Below are 18,803 nucleotides of genomic sequence, written 5' to 3'. Positions count from 1 at the left end.
TTCGTAAATATTTCGCATTCGCATAAGAATGTCAAGATGGCAAATTAGAGAAAGAGTTTTGCACTAACAAAACGGAAGTTTGCGTTTGAAGCTGCTGACTTCAATGTTTCACATTTGAGGCTAGGAGTGGCTAGACGTTTCCTTCAAAATCTCAGCGTAATCGTACCAATTAGATTCTCCTTTTCCTTGATTAATAAGTCAGGATGTGTGGCGCGAGTAAAATATAATTTAAAGAGTGGGAGGAGAGAATGAATAATTCTTGAAGTTTCAATATTCGCTTGAGCGAAGTGAATCATGTCTTTCGGGGATACTTTGATTGAAGAGGACGGCTTTGGATTTGTGCCAAGGCCACCTGGTATTACATCGGAGAAATCACGCGAGATCGTCAGAAGGTATTGCAAGATTGTCGTTTTACTTGGAATATCTGATAATTATCATTGAGGCAAAATTAGACATTTTGTAGAAGCTGTGTAAGATGACAAAACCTCTTTGCTTCGTTAAATTTGAATAGAGAATTATTAATGTTACATGTATTAATTATGTATTATAAAAATGAGCAAAAACTAAATGCTTTATATATTAGAAAACCGCCTCTGTTGAATTAATATGTTATACTGACTGTGAACGCGTCATCTCTGATATGGACAGGTACACTTTGACGAATAAACACAAAGCGATTGTGCGTCTGATATCATGGGGTGCTAGTATTCAGTCAATCAAAGTTCCTAATCGTGATGGTAAACTGGCCGACGTTGTTCTAGGATTCGATGATATGGATGGTAAGGTTGTTGCTTGATAACAGGATAGTTTTTTAAAAGCAAATTAATTAAATCAGACGCATTTTTGTACGATATTTTTCTTTTCCCTTTTTGTTATAATTACATGTCTTATAGAAATTTAATACTGTAAGTGATTATTTGTGTGGCTAGTAATTAATTACTTATTTTAAGTATTAATCATTAAAAACAGTACTTTTAATACTCGAAATAAGTAATTAATCACTAGCCAAATAATCATTTACAGCATTTTTCTGTAAGGGATTGGAAATTATGTAATATTAAAAAGTACGTTTATATTTTAAGTGCGGTTATTTATTATTGCTGCTAACGTAATTAGGATATTTGAAGAACAGATACATGGGAAGCATCATCGGTCGCGTTGCCAATTGCGTTTCCGGCGGTCCGATGCATCTCGACAACGTAATTTATCCTTTGTCGATTAACGACGGGGCTGCAAAGGATTGTTTCAATGGCGGTACAGTTGCGTTTGACAATGCTAATTGGCAGTCGCAGATAGTGAACAATCGAGTGGTATGATGTAACTTATTCCCGTGAAAGTGAGACGCAAAATTGTTAAAATTATTGTTTGTTTATATTGTGTTCTTCGACGAGGTGATGTCGCATTTGAGCCGAAGCCACAGCCAGGGATATCCCGGTGATGTGTTAACGCAAATTAAGTACACTTGGACGGACGATAACCAACTTCACATTAACATCCGTGCCACCAGCACAAGCTCCACTCCTGTCAACATTACTAATTATTGTTTATTCAATCTCGCCGGACATGTAAGACATAAATGTAAAGCATTTTGATTTCCTCGAAAATGGCAACATTTATCTCGGGTATATAAGATCTAGAAAACAATCCTCTAACATACAAAAATATATATACGATTTATCTTTTTAGTCTTTAAAATGTGAAAATTTTTTAAATAAAAACAAAATGAACGTCAAGTACCGCATCAATTTATATACTAATAACTTTTGGAATTAAAAAATTTATGAACTGCATTTTTCGAGAAATTGCAAAGAGTTTAGAGAAGTAAGGGGAGGAAGGTCAGACGTCTAGATTTAAAAGATGAAATTTATTTTTCGATTTAAGTTATTTGCTCTAAGGCCGGTATTTACCAGTTGGTTCTTATATTTTTAGACCGTCTTATAATCCTAAGCTAGATGTCATGAACCAATAACTGAGCCGTATTAGTATCTTATTAAGACGGTTTTGAAATAAGAATTAACCGACTATGAATACCGGGTTAAGTTTCCCTAAGACAACACTCAGATAATTTGTTAGGGTACAGGCTCGAAGGAGTTAAAGAAGCACGTTCTCACGGCCAATGCCGACAGCTGGATTTCCATGGACGTCAAGAATAACTTACCGACCAGCATTGCATGTCCGGTGGATGGTACGTTGTACGAACTGCGTTTACCGGTACAGTTGAACCAACGTCGATTATTCGATGTACCGGGTGGCGGTTACAATCACAATTTGTGCGTCAACAGTCCCAGCTGCTGGTGTTACCGTTTCCACGCTCGGTAAATCTTCCAGCATTTTCCGACGTTGAATTTAATTTTCGATATTTTATGACGCGCTCTATATAATGCAAGATGTTTTTCTTCTTATATCGATCTGTTTCACGAATTATATGGAAAGAATTTTACATCCTGCTTCCGGACGATTTTTGGAAGTTTACTCGAATCATCCTGGATTGCAAGTCTATACGGGAAATATGCTGCCGCATCAACGCGTTTATCCTCCTGATCTGAAAGATCACGAATGGGGAGGCTGTGAAAATGTGCAAATTAATTCCTTGAAATCGGTATGATATGCCATTGTGTTTTATTTTTAAAACAAAGTGATATAATTTTAAGAATGAGATCAGATTTGAAGTCAAATAAAACACATAAATTAATAAAATTAAATTAAAATTTTATTAAGGACTCAATAGATTAAAAATCAAAGAAAAGTAATAGAGCCTATGAGCCGAGCTAGGTTTTGGTATTACAATTTAAAAATTAATATTTTTAGTCGATTTTTAAAGATATCAATTGTCGACGGTTAATATATTTATTAACAGTTAAACCAATTGATTTCTAATTTGACTGGATCTGCTTTAAAGAAAAACTTTATAGTGTCTTGAATTTTTATCAAAAATTTTTAAATGTTTTTTGATACTAAAAGCTTGAATATATTTCCCAACAGTTATTGAAAATATTACGTTTTTAATAGACGAAGGAAATCGCGAAAGGAAAAAAAACGGAAGTTTACGGCAAAGGAGGCGTTTCCTATCGACGTCATGGCGGATTTGCTTTATCGCCCCGAAATTATCCTAATACTGTTAACGTCGGATACTTTCCATCTTGCATGCTGTATCCCGGGAAAATTTATATGCATGACATGACATACAAGTTTGGAGTGCTTTCCGAAGATTAAAATATTTTTTGTTACTTTAATTTATTTTTTTCAATGTTTAATTTTTATCTTGCAATATACGAAGAGAATGTGCTTTGTGAAAATCAATTTTTATACTTCAAATAAATCCTTAAACGAAATAGAAAATGGCGGTATGAAAAAGTTTTTATTGCTCATCTTTAGATGGAATTATGAGTTATGAAATGTCTCGGTTTCTTTTTATTTTTATGTCAATATTAATCAATCTGCATAAGAATGGTAGAATGACCAGTATTTTATAATTACTAAAATAACTACAATTTCAGCTGATTTGAAAATGGAAGCCGATAAGACCCATATTTGTCACTTTTTTTGTTTAATCAATGCAAAATCGTTGCCGAAAAGAAAAGAATTTGTGCAATTTATGAAGAAAAAATTTAGCTGAAAGTTTATGTCACGGATAGTTTCGAAGATGAATTAAAAAATGGTGATTTGAAACTATATTTCGCAATGCAGTGCCTGGAATAGAGAGAAAATGTTATTCTGCAATATGCAGGATTGTTACGCGAAATTGTTGTTGCAAAACCAGAAAAATTTATATAAAGTCGAAAAAATAAGAATCAATTAAAATGGGAACGAGATTGATTGATACTTTGTGACATTAACCGTCGCCATCGTCTTTGATTGATCATATCTGTGACTTTCACTTTCCTTTTCTCTTCAACTCCTTTTCCTTTAACTTCTTGAAAATACGTTTGTGAACAAATACTCTTATTGTTATGTTTTCTTTTTATAATACCGAAACAAGTGTCAGAGAAGAAAGTGATGCCATAACAATTGAGCTGAACAATGGAGAGAGAGTCTGGAATTCACTTTCTACCTTTATAATCAAGCATGACTATTCCAAACATTAGTATAGTCGCAAAGCCACCGACAAGGATCTAATGTGAGTCGTTTAATAAATAATGGATTGATACACTTATACAAAAGAAATTTTACATTAAAAAAGTATACCGATTGTTTTTGTATGAAACTATATATGGGAATACAAGCTTTCTCTATGTCTTATTGAAAGATGCGTTGAGTTTGTAGAAGTCGCTCCTCTGAATTAATGACAATATATACAATAAGGCCATTGAAATAGCAAAGAAGTCCTACAAAGGCTGAAAAGAAAGGATATACCATTACCGCAACAGCAGTAACCTAATGACCAAAATAATTAATGTTTGGCGTTACAAGCAGTTCAAAGGAGCACACAACTGTTTGATCTATAAGATACTTGCCGAAAAAATTCTGCTTAGAATGTGGAAAGGACACGCTACTTATACAAAGAATTGTCATCTTGGTAAATATTTCGAAGACCTAGGGGCGTCGTCATTCAAATTCGATTTTTTAATTATTTCGACTCTTACGAACGCATGGATTATCGTTTCGAAAGCTAGGGAAAAGGCTATTTTTATGAATTTTTTTGGAAACTATGCGAGCAATTTATTTTAAAATTTGCACATGTAATAATTCCCATTTTGTGTGTGTGTGTGTGTGTGTGTGTGTATAATGTCTATACTATTATACGTATAAAGGAGAAAAGTTTGTTTGTGCCATTGTTCAGGGAGATTTGGTTCATCTCTCTCCAAAGGATAGGAGACATGATCCACCATATAGGTAGATTTGACTATATATTCTATAAACTTATAGAAAAAATAATAAAAACATATTTAGACTACAGTTTATATTAAGAATTCACAAATTTAGACATTAAAATCACATCTCTAATGTTTTCATTGAGCTTCTTGAACAAAGAGCTCAATCCGAACACGTTAAAACACGTTTGTCTCACTCACAGTCGAAACACACCACCGAGCGTCATGTTGTCACGTGACGGGTCATAGTATAAGCGACCGATGATCCGTATGCTTCGAAGCATAAACAATATTTAGTTATACAATGTAGATCATGTCTTGTGCTTAAAGTTTTTATGTTATCATAATATTAAATAAAAGAAAGAAAGGAATTGATTGAAATGTTTTTTTAATTGCAAAATAATTCAATCTTTGAACGACTATACATTTTTGAAAGAACCCGGCTAACAAGAAATCGGCCGTTTTGTGGCCGTTCACAACGTCGTTTTTTAAGTGTCTACTATTTGCAGAATACGCATTTTGCGCTGAAATTTTTCAGCAAAAGTTAATATTTAAACCACACAATTTACTCAATACTATTAATTCCGGCTAGCAGTGGAAGAAAGCCAAATTTATTTGTTATACAGGTATAGGACCTCGCCATTCTAGAAAATCTACGACACTATCTGTGATGTATGGCAAGCACGAAAGGCGTGTACAAAAGCTTATTTTCTAGAACAACATTAATACCTGAAAGTCCGATGATTGGCGTTGCTCTATGGCTGGCTTGGTCAACTTCGAGCTCCAAAGCCACTTCTCTTCGTCTATCCGAAGAGTGGGGGAAAGATTTTTCTCTGTTGGATTAACCCTAAGTATACAACTGGGGTCTCCGAGATCCCAGATAAAGTTTGAAACTCTGCCATTGGTAGAATAAATAAATAGAGGGGGATACAGAGGACCGCCTTGTAAAAAAGTTTCGTTAATCCTGAAAACGAATAATCTCGGATTATCACGAGAAAATGTTTTTCTTAAAAAGAAAATTGTAAATGTTCTGAAAAATTACAAAAAGATTAGAGAAAGATTCCTGTTAACATAAGAGCTAAATTTCAATAAACCTGAGAGACATCAGGTTAGTTTTACCCTACTGATAACTATAGTCTATAGTCATTGCGATAATAATACTGGGTACGAGAGAAACAACAAGTTCGGAGATTTGGGTTTACGCATTTCGTCGGTGGTACGATGATACAATGGGATTATATAGTGTGTTTAAGGCCGCACGTATATCTTCTCTATAATAGTTAAAAGTGACAATTATATAGGCATTATTCATTAAGCTGGATGCACAATACAAAGGTACAGGCAACGGGTACAGGAAATAGGTGAAAACATTGTGGATACAACTTTACACCAGTGTCAGGCAATAGGCAACAGGAATAGGGAATAGGAACAGAATTTCCGACGTGTTGGATTTCTATTTTCTATTGCCTGTACGACGGCACGGATAAGGAGAGGATTCTTATGTTAAAAACTAAAAAATACATTTTCCTATATCTTACAATATTTGATACTTTATTATTTAATTATTCTAGAAAGTGAGCGCAGGATGACTAAAAACTTTTCTGACAAACTGTGTACATTACCAATGCTTAGAGGTTTCTGGCATTCGGTTCCAATCAAGAATTGAGATTGAGCAAATGAAATTTTGACCGAACATCTATAGCCATAATTGCGCTATGCAGTTGCAAATCTATACAATACGTATGTTATTTTTACATAGGGGAGACCGGGGCTAAACCGTCCGTTTTTTTTGGTGCCGATTTTTAACAACAAAATAAATAATTGTAGTTAAATGTGGTATACCACTGTAAAGAGTGAACCTTTAGCTGCAAAATTTATATAGGAAATTCTGTCTACGTCGCTTTGTTTAACCGGTATAGAGTAAAAATGAAAATGAAAGAGTAAAAATGATAATGAAAAAACTACACTGGATTCGTGTTCAGCATGCATTACTCTTTATAATCACGTACCTCGAGATTTGGAAAGTAAATATTATTGCAGATATTACAAAATTTCCACGCGCAAGAAAATGTAACTTTTACCTTCCAAAAATACCTTTGCTCTCGTAAAAATTATAACAGGTAACCTGCCGAAACTCCGTCGGCCACATGGGTACCATAAGCAGCGTTTACGATGTTAATAGCGAGTTCGCATACAATATACAGGTTTCGAGATATTTGATTAGACGTATTTACCCCGTAGACGTTTTAGCCTCGGTCTCCCCTACATATGCGTGTAATTCGGTTAAAGTAACTTTCTACATTATTTTCTTAATTTTTAAAATTATGACTCACTTGAAACACACATTAATCTTAACCCATTTACAAAACGTTCATTTATTTTGCTTGCAGACTATCGAGATCATTGAACCTCATTTCTTTAGATTTTTACTTGTGGGATCAAAAGTTTAATATACGAATAAAAGATTAACATTCGAATTGAATTAATATAGTACATAATGATGCACATGAACGCATAAGGAATAATTATGAAGTCCTTCATGCAGTTATTGAATCTATTTTAGATCATAGTGTGTAGGGGAACTGTACTTAATATCACACTCTATTTTATAAAACTAAAATTTCAATTAAAAAATCCTACAAAAATTTAATTAAACCATTACTTTATTCTAAGATTGTCGTAATGTGATCTTAATGGCATAGGTAAATGTGTTTAATGTTTATTTTAACTGTTTTTTTTTGAAAGAAAACAAAGAAAGTAGTATTTAATGATATTACATTTGATGATATTTTAAATTTTGAAATACATTTGAATGTATTTCTTTCTTTTGCATCATCCGTTTCGAAACAATATTCTGAAGATATAATGCCATATATTTTATTAAGGTCATTTAATCATGCCGTTTACATTGTGCCGCTTAATCATGTTTATAATTGTTTTAGCATTTAGTTAAGCAAGGTTTTGCTTATATTTTTACCCACAACATGCGACAGCATCCATATCCATAACGATGGCATAGAGCCGTCGCGAATGCCGTTGCATGTTATGGATAAAAATGTAAGCAAAACATTACTTAATTAAACGCTAAAACAATTATAAACGTGATTAAGCGGCACAATGTAAATACAAAAAAAAGACATGAAACAACATATCTGAGGATTTTTACTAACTGCCGTTTTTGTGCGAAAAAAGAGAGGAAAGCCTTTAAATAAACTCTATTCACATCTTTATTATACTGACATGTTCTTATTATACATAATTAAAATCCTTACTGTGATGTAGACACAAAGTAAAAACATACATATAATAATCAAGCGATTGTATATCGACGATATGTATAATAATAAGAAATTCTCTTTCATATTTAAACACAGCTAGGTGTACTGATTTTGTACATGAGACTACATTCGTGCCGCGTATTATATATTTCAAGATAAAATTTATAAATATATAAAGCTATATCTTTTTTTTTATATATGTATACACGTGCGTTCGCTCGCTTAAAGCTATAATAATCTAGCGTTTGTACATCTCTAGCATGTTACTTCTAATCTAATTGTATTATATTTACGTTATAGGCAGTAAATTGAGAGAACACTTGTTTCTTTTGATGACGCACAGAGAATTATTGAGATTTGTGAATTTTTAACTATTAATTTTTAATGCACATGGCGATTGATTAACGCCGATAGATATATATTTATCAAGATTATTTTGATACGATAAATTATTGATTGTCGAAAAGGGTAAGGTGGCCTATCCACGTACGAGTTTGACTCGTAAGTTCGGCTCGGCGAGCTTGATTCGCCGGACTCGAACGTTTTTTCACCACACACGAAAGAAAAATATGCGAACTCGGTTCGTCTGACACCGAGCCTGGCTCGTGACATCCCACCCACGAACGAATAGAAACCGAGCCGAGCCGTACTTGCGAGCCAATCTCGTACGTGGATATATAGACACCCCTTAAAGCATCGAAGGCGGATTTCATAATCCGATCTTATATTCGAGATCGTCTTAAGTACGATCTCGAATCGCTGTACGATCGTTTCATTGGCTGGAATTTTGACACTTCTATCAATGAATGGGTATCCAGTTATTTGCCAGTTATGGCCCAGCACTGGCTGATAGAACCTTGGCCGACAATTAACTGCCGTATAGCATTGGCCAAGCGTTGGTTTCATTGTAACGTCTGGCAACCTCTATATGGGTTGATAGAAAGGTGGAAAAATTGTGCATTGTGCATTGTGCATTTTGACAGAAGAATTAAGACCATCATAACTCTATAAGACTTAGCTCTCCGTCTGTACATACGTGCTTTTTGCACCGTTGTATACGTGGGTCTGTCACACGTTTGGCGCTATTTTTCCTTACCTTGAAGTATTTAGAAAAATCTGAAAAAATTCACAAAACATCTGTCTACATTGTAGTTGACGATTTTATAATCGTTTTGATAATAATCATCGTTTATTTCATATTTTCTTGGAGGTTTGCAAGTTTTACAATTACGAGCAAATATTATTTTGACGCGAACGCCGTAGATCTCACGTATACAGACGGAAAGTTAAGATTTTGAATAGAAGGTCATCGGATTATAAATATCGCTCCTAGAGCTCGATTGAACATTGGCAGTATAGAAATAACGAAGCCACCGTAAGGTGGCAGTTAATTGTAAAGAATTGTAAAGAATCGCTTGAACAATAATATATTTATTATCTGGCAGTTAAATAATGCAATTCGCACACAAGTGAACACAAAAGGCGCTCCACTACCGTCAATCATCCTTTTTTACTTAGAAAATTCCGAACTTTTACCGGTTCATTGCCATCTTGATGTATTTGCGTTCCTTTCTTACATATACGTTGGTGCTTTTAATACTTTGCCGTAGCTTGGAGATAATTACGCAAAATTGACTAAGAAAAAGCGTTACGCAGTGTCGGGCAGTGATCTCTTCACGCAATTCGATTATGCTGGATCCTCCGACGATCTCCTTCCTCCGACGATCGTCTATTCCGTGACTATGAGACGGATCGTGAATGTTAGCGGTTTCTCCCATTCCGTTCTCGTTGCCGTTTTGGGACGACCGTGGATAATTAAACGAAACTCGCCGGGATTTTTCAGCCGGTGCCGAAAGTGCAGAGCGGAAACGCCGCGTTCTCTGACGATCTCAAAGTGCTCGCCGTTGTTGCCCCGCGCGATAGTGTAGTCCACGTCCTCGTCCTGCGGAGTGATAACCGCGATCATTTTCGATCGAAAAGCTCGCAATCACGGCTAAAATTTACTCAAAACCGATCGAAATCACGCGAAAATTACCTCGATGGCGGATTGCAGCTTGATAATCCGCATACGATGTCTCGTCTGACGAAGATTGATCTTAAGCACGTGCTCCGTTCCGTGATGGTGCCTCTTTGGCCTGACGTTTCGACGTTTTTTCTTCATCTCGCCTCTCCTCATCCTGATTCCTCCGTCCGATTTGTTCCTAGCGCCTCTTCTGTGCCGCTCTTTTCCGTTTACCTAATTCGAAAATCAACGTGTTTAGCGCATTGTCGCGCGACGAAAAGAGAGCAAACGCATATACCTTGCATGAGAAACAGCCTTCCGTGGAAATAGTCTTGTCGTCAGCCGGCGGTATGTGATAAGGATCGGGATTGATTTGGAAAGTCGGCACGTTACCAATGTCTTCGTCGTAGCGTCCTTGGTGCGATGGATTAATAGTAGACAGGCAGTGTCCCTGCAGTGATATTTTCGATAAAGAAATAATTCTATATTTTATTTAGATATTTTAAAAGTACATTTAAAATATTGGGATTTCTCGTTATTAATGTGACATGAGACGAGGACGAACCTGTCCTATTCGCTGATAGCCAGTCGGACAGCCACAGATAAATCCATTGGCTCCGTTGGAAGTACACCCAAACGCGCATGGACTTCCAAGACATCCTGCGCTCACCTTGAGAAAATAAGTTAAGAGATGTCAAAATTTAAAAAAATGGTGATATTTTCTATATACTGATATATGGATTCCTTTAGCAAGAATAAAGAAGTTAAATCTTCTTTGTTGCTAATTTCTATAGGTACCGAACTTTGTTCGTTCTATTCATTCTATATAACAAAGTCACGCTATGTCATTGTCTAGCTATAAATCCCGCCCACTTATATGCGCTAATAGATGCTAGAATTTATTTTATCAACGCTTAGCAACTAAATATTCTTTATATTTCATGTTTAATGTTTATGTTATAAAATTGGATAAAAAATAAGAATCCACATCAAAATATATTCTTCATTGTAAAATAATTCAGCGTTTTAGCGATTTTTATTAAAAATATGCATTGGCAGGAAGTCGCCATCAACGTCATTTACCGAGTCCTTGCCACCTGTAGTGTGCATTATGGGTTGACAGTTTCCACAGAGAAAATTAATTCGAAATATATGAAAAATAGTTTCGAATGTAAAGAATTCAAACAAAGAATTTTTTATATTTTACCTGCACACAAATCGCTAAGTTATTGTCAAACTGGTATCCATCGGGACATCCACACTTGTAACTCCCAATAGTATTGATACAAGTATTGTCTCCACAGGGCGATGTATTACACTCATTCTCATCTATACACTGATGATGATAAATATGCTGAACGAAACCGTCTGGGCATCCACAACGGTAAGTTCCCATGAGATTCTAAAAATTTTGGGTTGTATGAATTATGGACAGAGCATGTAAATTGTTTTAGAAAAAAAAATTTTTTTTTTGAAAAGTTTTTTAGAAGAGGAGCTGGTGAGTAATTGTTACCTGACAACCGTGTTCACAATTGGTGTCGTCAGCACATTCATTATGATCCGTGCAGAATCGCCCATTATGATCTAATTTAAAACCTCTCGGACAAATACATTGGAAACTTCCTAACGTATTGACACATTTGCCCGGTTTTGGACAAATGCCTGATTGATCGCATTCGTTTATATCTGAAAGATAATTGCATTATAAGAAATGCGTGCGCGCAAAATTATAAAATACTTAGAAGAATATTTTATAGCAATAAACATTAATTATATATATATAATAATACATATAAATTAATTATATATGTACTAATATATGTATAATTAATGTTTTTTTTGCTATATAAAATATTTTTCTAAATATTTTATAAAGTTATAATATATAATATATACTATATATATATAATACTAATGTACATAATACTAATTTTTAATAGCACAGTAAATTAGAAGATACGTAACCATGGCACGCATCTCCCTGTTGAGTGTAGCCTTCCTGACAATCGCAAGTGTAGCTACCCGGTGTATTTATACAATTTTGCTGACACAGGTGATTTCCGGTTGCGCATTCATCCAAATCTCTGCAGCTAATACCGTCGGGATTCAGGATAAAGCCCGATGGACAAGAACAGATGTAGCTGCCCTCGGTGTTTTGACAATTGTACTTGCAGGGTTTTAGCGTTAACTCGCACTCGTTAATATCTGCGATTTCAATTCGTTACTCATCGTCACAAGCCTAATTACTTAAATGGCTGGAGAAACTTACCGATACATCGAATGCCAGACTTATCGGCCTTGTAGCCTTTATTGCAGATGCACCTGTAGGAGCCGAGGGTGTTGACGCAAAGGCCATTCCTGCAGAGATCAGGTATGGTTTTGCACTCGTCGATATCTGAAAATTTATATCAATTTAAAAATAAACAGATAGATGCAATCAAGATAACCAGATAGATAATATTATTGCGCACCTTGTCCGTCGACGGAGAATCCTTTGTCCAGACAAAGCTCGTTATAATTGTCGGAGTCTCTGGACGGACAGATCTCGCAATGCGGCCCCCAAGCCGCTCCCATCGTGCAGCAACAGTCCGCCTTCGTAACCGTGCGTAGTTCCGAGGTTCTGGCGGTGCATCTCCCGCCGATCGTTTGCAGGAAGCAATAGCCGACTCTTCGGTCTGGTCACATGGAAGCACGAGCATATTTCTGTCTTCAGCATCTCGACCGCGTTCTCTAATATTTCTATTTATTATCTAAAATCGCATATCTTTATCGCGTTTCTCATACCGATACACGACTTTCCGTCGGCGCTTTGCTCGAAACCGTCGTAGCAGAGGCACTGGTAACTCCCCTCCAAGTTAACGCAACGTCCGTGCTGGCAGAGGCCGGAGTTGATGGAGCACTCGTTGATGTCCTTGCACTCGTCTGCCATCCCTATTTTCTGGTAGCCAGGCGGGCAAATGCACATGAAGGTGCCGATTAAATTTTTGCATTGGAATCTGCAGTCGTTCGCCGGCGTTGCGCATTCGTCGACATCTAGAAATGAGAACTTATCTTAATCTTCTTCTTCGCAATGTAGAATCGAGTATTAACGTCCAACTTATTGTTAGACTCGTTGGTATTACAGCAGATATAAATATTCCCTTATCAGTAGATTGCTCTAAAAGGAGAGTTTTTTTTTTATCTTATCTGGTCTAGAGATCAAATTGTGAATTTAAATCACCGTGTGTGAGCTGGTGAGACGTGATTTAAACTAAATTAATTTAAAAATTAAAATCAATCGCATTTCTGTTTTGTTAACGATTTGTAATAGAATTTAGTCAAACGTTAAGAAATTAACGACGATTTTCAATTACCTACGCAATGACGGCCGTCGGGTGCCAGAGTGTATCCATACGGGCAGATGCATCGGAAGGAACCCGGCGCGTTGTGGCAACGGAAGGCGCACTGATTACCCAGCTCCAGGCACTCGTTCACATCTTCGCACACCTGATGAGCTCCGGGCGCGTATCCGTCATTGCAGGAGCACTCGAAGCCGCCGTCGATGTTGCGGCAAGTGCCGTTACCGCATATATTCTGCACGGTCAGGCATTCGTTACTATCCACGCATCGCCTCCCGGTTTCGTCCAGCACGTATCCCGTCGGACACTCGCACCGGAACGAGCCGTCCGTGTTGATGCACTCGCCACCGGAACAGGCATCCGGCATAAACAGGCACTCGTTCAGATCGATTCCAGTGTCGTCCCGCCCCGGTCCTTCCGGGCACATCCTCTTGAACTCCTCTGGATGAATATAATTGCATGCATAATTCTCTTATTTTCTAAATTAATCTTATTTTCTAATTATAACGCGTACATTTTAAGTTATTGATTAATTAATTGTTAATTAATAATAATGTAGGTCTTTCTTTGATGTCTCTCAGATTGGTTCTGATATTGAGAATTGTTTTATTTTATGTAACAAACTTTTTCACGATAAAAGAACCTTTTAATTAATTATTCTAATTTCTTCCTGAATTTTTTGAGAATATCCATTGAACACGCGGGCAGCGAAACACAAAAGTGTCTATATCCGAGTTGAATGAAGGCACGATGGTCATATTTAAAAAACGGCTAAGCGGGACCGGATAAACTTCAACGTCACACTGGTTTACTGACCTAGTTCGTTCGAAACACGTGTGGGATTTCTAAAACGTGACAGGTAGGGGATTGGAACTAGAAGGAGGATGAAACTTACACACCCCTACTCCAAATTCTTTCCTCTAATAGTAGCCTTAAACGTGCTCGAAACAGCGGAGTAGCCATTGAATTGGATGAATATAATTGTTCGTGCATAATTCTGTTATCTTTCAAATTATGTATAATCATAACCCAAACTTAAATTGTTAATTAATATTATTATGGCTTGTCTTTTTTTCTGATATTTCTTAATCTATTTGAGATATCAAAAGTTACTATGCATAATAGATTTTTTATATTTAAATATTTAAATAAATTGCGACAATTTTCAAATTATGCTCCAATGGCCAATCACTGCTGGACTGAAAGATCTGGCCCAAAAAATTTTTTTAGGCTGGATCTTAAGAACACTTTAACAGCCTACAAAATGGCGACCTCACGAAGGGAACTGAAAACCATAATTAACTTTTGTAGAAATATCTTTTACCGCTATTTTCGGGCGGACACTGCTCGCAGAAACGGCCCCAAGCTTTGCCCATCGTGCAGCAGCAATGCTTCTTAGTCATCCCACCCTCTCGTGGGAAGGTGCACTGGCCTCGTCTATAATTATCGTAGCATTGTTCCTCCCTCACGTCGATACACTTCAACGAGTTCGGTTTGTCGCTCAACCGATATCCGACTGGGCACTCGCAAATCACCCCGCCCTCCGTATTGATGCATTGTCCGTTCTCACAAATGTCCCTTGTCTCTTCGCACTCGTCTATGTCTGTACGAATGTGAATCGCGTTTAGAAAGTATCCAAAAACGCGGCAAGTAATCACAATACGATTTAATGTAAATTCTTACGGACCAACGCATTTCTTTCTGGAATGGTCCAGCTCGTATCCTAGCGGACAGGTACATATGTAAGATCCCATTAAATTCTGACATTTCCCTGGAGCTGGACATAATGCCGGTATCTGCAAGATATTAACTTTTAGTATCAATACGTGTCGATTATTTAAAAATCTGTAGCCTATTTAGGGTTGTTAATATAAGAGTATTAAATTTATTGGCCATCTCCAATTTTTGAGGAATATTTTCTGTTAAAATTTGTAAGACGCACCTCATGACACTCGTCGATATCGCGACAATGCTGGCCGTCTTGCGCCAACACGTAGCCGTCCGCACACTCGCAAACAAAGCCGCCGATCGTGTTCCGACATCGGCCATTTCGGCACAAAAACGGCATGATTCGACATTCATTAATATCTAGAACCAATTTATTGTTAAGTTAAAACATCGAGACACGCCCGAATATAAATATTTTACTAATTAAAGAACTGTAAAGTATTTTCAAGTGCAGTTACCGACTCACCCGCACAGTCGTTGTTCGGACTGAGCTTGAATCCTTGATAGCACTGGCACTTGTAAGAGCCCAAGGTGTTGATGCAAGTGCCGTTGTTGCATATATTCGGATTGCGTTGGCACTCGTCGATGTCGACGCAATTGTCCCTGTCGCGAGTCAACGAAAATCCAGAATGGCAGATGCACTGGAAGCTGCCTTGTAAGTTGTTGCACGCCCCATTGCTACAAATGCCCGCTCGCTCGTAACATTCGTCGATGTCAACGCAATCGTGTCGACTGGGCCCGAGTTTGTAGCCGGCCGGGCACACGCACTCGAAATAGCCCTGCTGGTTAATGCACTGCGCGTTTCCGCTGCAGGGATTCGGTATCTGAGAACAATAAAAATAATGTTGAGGAATTTAGTTTATCATAAATGGCAGCTATTCGTTAGTTGTATTGATTATCTTCTCGGAAGTCAAACTGATCAACTCCACTTCTGATAATTCTTAATATTTGCAGTATCAGAGTACAATGATTTTAATTTTGCTGATTTTCTCTACATTTATTTCATGGAGTTTATCAGAGTTTATCCCAAAGTTCATTATTTGGTTTCCAAGAGATTCATATATTATAGTGATCCTGCTTTCTTCGCGGGTTAAAATAAGTCAGAGGATCTTTCAGTCAAAACGTCAAAAGTCGCACCTGTTGACACTCGTTCTCGTCAATACACTGATGTGAGTCCTGATCATAAATGTAGCCGCGGTCGCACTGACACTCGAAACTGCCGGGCGTATTCATGCAACGGCCGTGAGTGCACATGGTCGGCATCAGAGCGCACTCATCGATCTCTTCAGAATGATTTGTGATTGGGTTCATGATCTGGCCCGGCACCAGTCCGCAGAGAATCTCGTGTTCGCCTGCAGATAGCGAACGATTAATTATCATTAATTTTTATTTGGTATGTACAAATTGTTTGAATCATTCGGATACTTACGGGTTCTTTCGCCAGGACATTTCTCACAGAGGCTGCCCCACGCGGCTCCCATGGAACAGCAGCACAACATTTTTGTCTGCGGTTGCACCATGGGATTAAGACACTGTCCAGAATCATAAGTAAGGTAGCAGAACTCCTTTCTCATGTCGACGCACTCCTCTAAGGGAACGCACAATAGTCGTCAATTATTTACATCGATTCTTTTCATTAATTTTCATGAAATTTTTTAAATTAGAATTGAAGTTTTTTTATCACAATTTTTTCGATAATATGTTACTCCAATTAGTTATATTAAATTAAATAATAATAAAATAAAGAAAATACAATTAAATAATTTTTTTTCTATTGTACTAACTTCCTCCAGGCATCGCCATGTATCCTTCAGGACACTCGCAATGGTATTTCCCTTGATCGTTGATGCAGTATCCTACGCCGCATATCCGCGGATGCAACGCGCACTCGTTTATGTCTGTAATAATTTTTGTGTGTTATTTAAACATATCTTATTATTTTAGCACAAGAACATTTACAAGATTGGAAACTTTCCGAGAACTTGAAAATTTAACTATCTGAGGATATCAAGTTAAAACAACTCAAGTTTATAATTAATTTTTTTTAAAAAAGGATATATAAATTGATATAATCTTTGAAATAATGCATATGTTTTCATTACCGATGCAACTAGTCTTAGAATCGTCCAGGATGAAGCCTTCGTTACAGGAACACATGAAACTACCGAATGTGTTAGTGCAGTGCCCATTCTGGCAGATATTCTCATGCTCCTCGCACTCATTGATGTCTTCCAGAATAACGGTAACGCGGTTCGGCCTATACCCTGGTCCGCTGGGGCACAGTTGCTCGTACTCTTTCGTGCCGACCTGCGGACACTCCTCGCAACGATTGCCCCACGCGGTGCCGATGCTGCAGCAACACGTTGCCTTCGTCACTGACGATGCCACGTCGAAGATGCACTGGGGTCGTCCGGTACCGTGCTCGTAGCCGGTGAAGCAAAGCGATTCGCGTCTGTCTGCGTGACCAGCGCGAAATTAGAAGGATAAGAATTGTAGGAACGCAAAGAAAGCGTGAATGAATGGAAAACCTACCAACGCAGGCATTCCCGGCTTCCACCAGTTCGTGATGCGGCGGACATCTGCAGATGTACTTGCCCTGCGTGTTGATGCAGGTGCCGTACTGACAGGACTGCGGGCTCTCGCATTCGTCCACGTCGGTGCAGTTACCGCCGGAACCGTCGAGCTTGTAGCCCTCGTTGCACTCGCAGCGGAACATGCCGAAGATGTTCTCGCAGCGGCCGAAGACGCAGAGATTACTGAACATCTCGCACTCGTTGATGTCCACGCACGCCTGCTCGTTACGTTCATCCGGATGCATGAAGCCCATCTCGCACTCGCAGCGATAAGCGCCCGGGTAGTTCAGACAATGTCCATTCTCGCACAGCGTGCTGTCCTCCGTGCACTCGTCGATGTCCTTGCAGCTGTAGCCGTCGCCTCGAAAGCCAGCGTCGCACACGCACTACGAGAACAGTTTTAGCGAGACGAATTAACACCAAAATGCTTGGCGATGGCAAATCATAAGATATATTGTTGAGATATTCTCCCTCCCTCCCTCTTTCCCTCCCCCTTCTTTCCCTCTCGTTATTTTTTCTGAATATTCTGAAAAATAATCAGAAGTCTTAAAAATTTTTTGGTGATATCAAGAAAACTGCGTAAAATACAACTCCAAATAATTCAAAACAATTCCACCGAACATTTTAATATTAAATCTTGATAGTGGACATTTGTTGCCTGCATCTGCAGGCAGATTCTGATTCATATAATGGTTACAATTGCAATCAGAAGTCTCGACATCCATCACGAATTCAGTAGATACCTTAAAGGAACCCTCGGTGTTGATACAGTGCGCATTGGAGTCGCAACCGCCATTGTTCGTGGAGCATTCGTTGATGTCCCAGCACTCGATCCCGTTCCCAGTGAAGCCCTCGTGACAGGTGCACACGTATGAGCCCTGGGTGTTTTGACATTCGGCGAACTCGCTACAGGAATAAGCGTTCAGCCGACATTCGTCATCGTCGGTGCACGCCGGTCCTTCCGCCGGCTTCACCGAGTATCCCTCCTCGCAGCGACAGTTGAAGGAGCCGATTGTGTTGTAGCACTCACCGTATCCGCATATCCGCGGCTGTGTCGCGCACTCGTCGACGTC

The 18,803-nt window shown here is 38.1% G+C and overlaps 2 protein-coding genes across 6 annotated transcripts in view; one reads left to right on the top strand and one right to left on the bottom strand.

Annotated features, from left to right (window-relative positions):
- The first annotated feature begins 294 nt into the window (after nt 1-294).
- LOC143897642 (galactose mutarotase) lies at nt 295-3,213 on the top strand. Its single transcript, XM_077406447.1, has 7 exons — nt 295-392; nt 649-779; nt 1,117-1,310; nt 1,392-1,565; nt 2,074-2,315; nt 2,413-2,514; nt 3,036-3,213. The coding sequence occupies exons 1-7, from the start codon at nt 295-297 to the stop codon at nt 3,211-3,213; spliced, it is 1,119 nt and encodes a 372-aa protein (XP_077262573.1).
- A 4,807-nt stretch (nt 3,214-8,020) lies between these two features.
- Nucleotides 8,021-18,803, bottom strand: part of LOC143897717 (fibrillin-1) — a 28,573-nt gene continuing 17,790 nt past the window's right edge. For all 5 annotated transcript variants that reach the window (XM_077406562.1, XM_077406561.1, XM_077406563.1 and 2 more), the window contains 21 exons: nt 18,474-18,802; nt 17,690-18,116; nt 17,260-17,613; nt 16,942-17,055; nt 16,587-16,745; nt 16,295-16,509; nt 15,624-15,981; nt 15,372-15,517; nt 15,117-15,225; nt 14,754-15,032; nt 13,445-13,870; nt 12,876-13,124; nt 12,563-12,766; nt 12,361-12,486; nt 12,057-12,296; nt 11,605-11,777; nt 11,299-11,493; nt 10,657-10,761; nt 10,390-10,542; nt 10,125-10,325; nt 8,021-10,031 (listed from right to left, as the gene is read on the bottom strand). In XM_077406562.1, coding sequence (XP_077262688.1) covers nt 9,819-10,031; nt 10,125-10,325; nt 10,390-10,542; nt 10,657-10,761; nt 11,299-11,493; nt 11,605-11,777; nt 12,057-12,296; nt 12,361-12,486; nt 12,563-12,766; nt 12,876-13,124; nt 13,445-13,870; nt 14,754-15,032; nt 15,117-15,225; nt 15,372-15,517; nt 15,624-15,981; nt 16,295-16,509; nt 16,587-16,745; nt 16,942-17,055; nt 17,260-17,613; nt 17,690-18,116; nt 18,474-18,802 — 4,775 coding nt within the window. In that variant the 3' untranslated portion in view covers nt 8,021-9,818. The remainder of the gene's footprint in view (nt 10,032-10,124; nt 10,326-10,389; nt 10,543-10,656; nt 10,762-11,298; nt 11,494-11,604; nt 11,778-12,056; nt 12,297-12,360; nt 12,487-12,562; nt 12,767-12,875; nt 13,125-13,444; nt 13,871-14,753; nt 15,033-15,116; nt 15,226-15,371; nt 15,518-15,623; nt 15,982-16,294; nt 16,510-16,586; nt 16,746-16,941; nt 17,056-17,259; nt 17,614-17,689; nt 18,117-18,473; nt 18,803) is intronic.

Source organism: Temnothorax americanus, unplaced genomic scaffold (genome assembly GCF_048541705.1).
Source record: "Temnothorax americanus isolate GAGA-0224 unplaced genomic scaffold, ASM4854170v1 Scaffold21, whole genome shotgun sequence".
NCBI lineage: Eukaryota > Metazoa > Arthropoda > Insecta > Hymenoptera > Formicidae > Temnothorax > Temnothorax americanus.
Note: the sequence above shows the minus strand (reverse complement) of the source record. Positions and strands in the feature narration are given on the sequence as shown.

What these genes read in the sequence shown, in the direction of transcription:
- LOC143897642 (XM_077406447.1), top strand. Translation starts at nt 295, where the DNA reads ATGTCTTTCGGGGATACTTTGATTGAAGAGGACGGCTTTGGATTTGTG. An exon ending in TCACGCGAGATCGTCAGAAG is followed by an intron (nt 393 to 648) that starts GTATTGCAAGAT and finishes TGATATGGACAG; the next exon opens with GTACACTTTGACGAATAAAC. An exon ending in TGTTACCGTTTCCACGCTCG is followed by an intron (nt 2,316 to 2,412) that starts GTAAATCTTCCA and finishes TATATCGATCTG; the next exon opens with TTTCACGAATTATATGGAAA.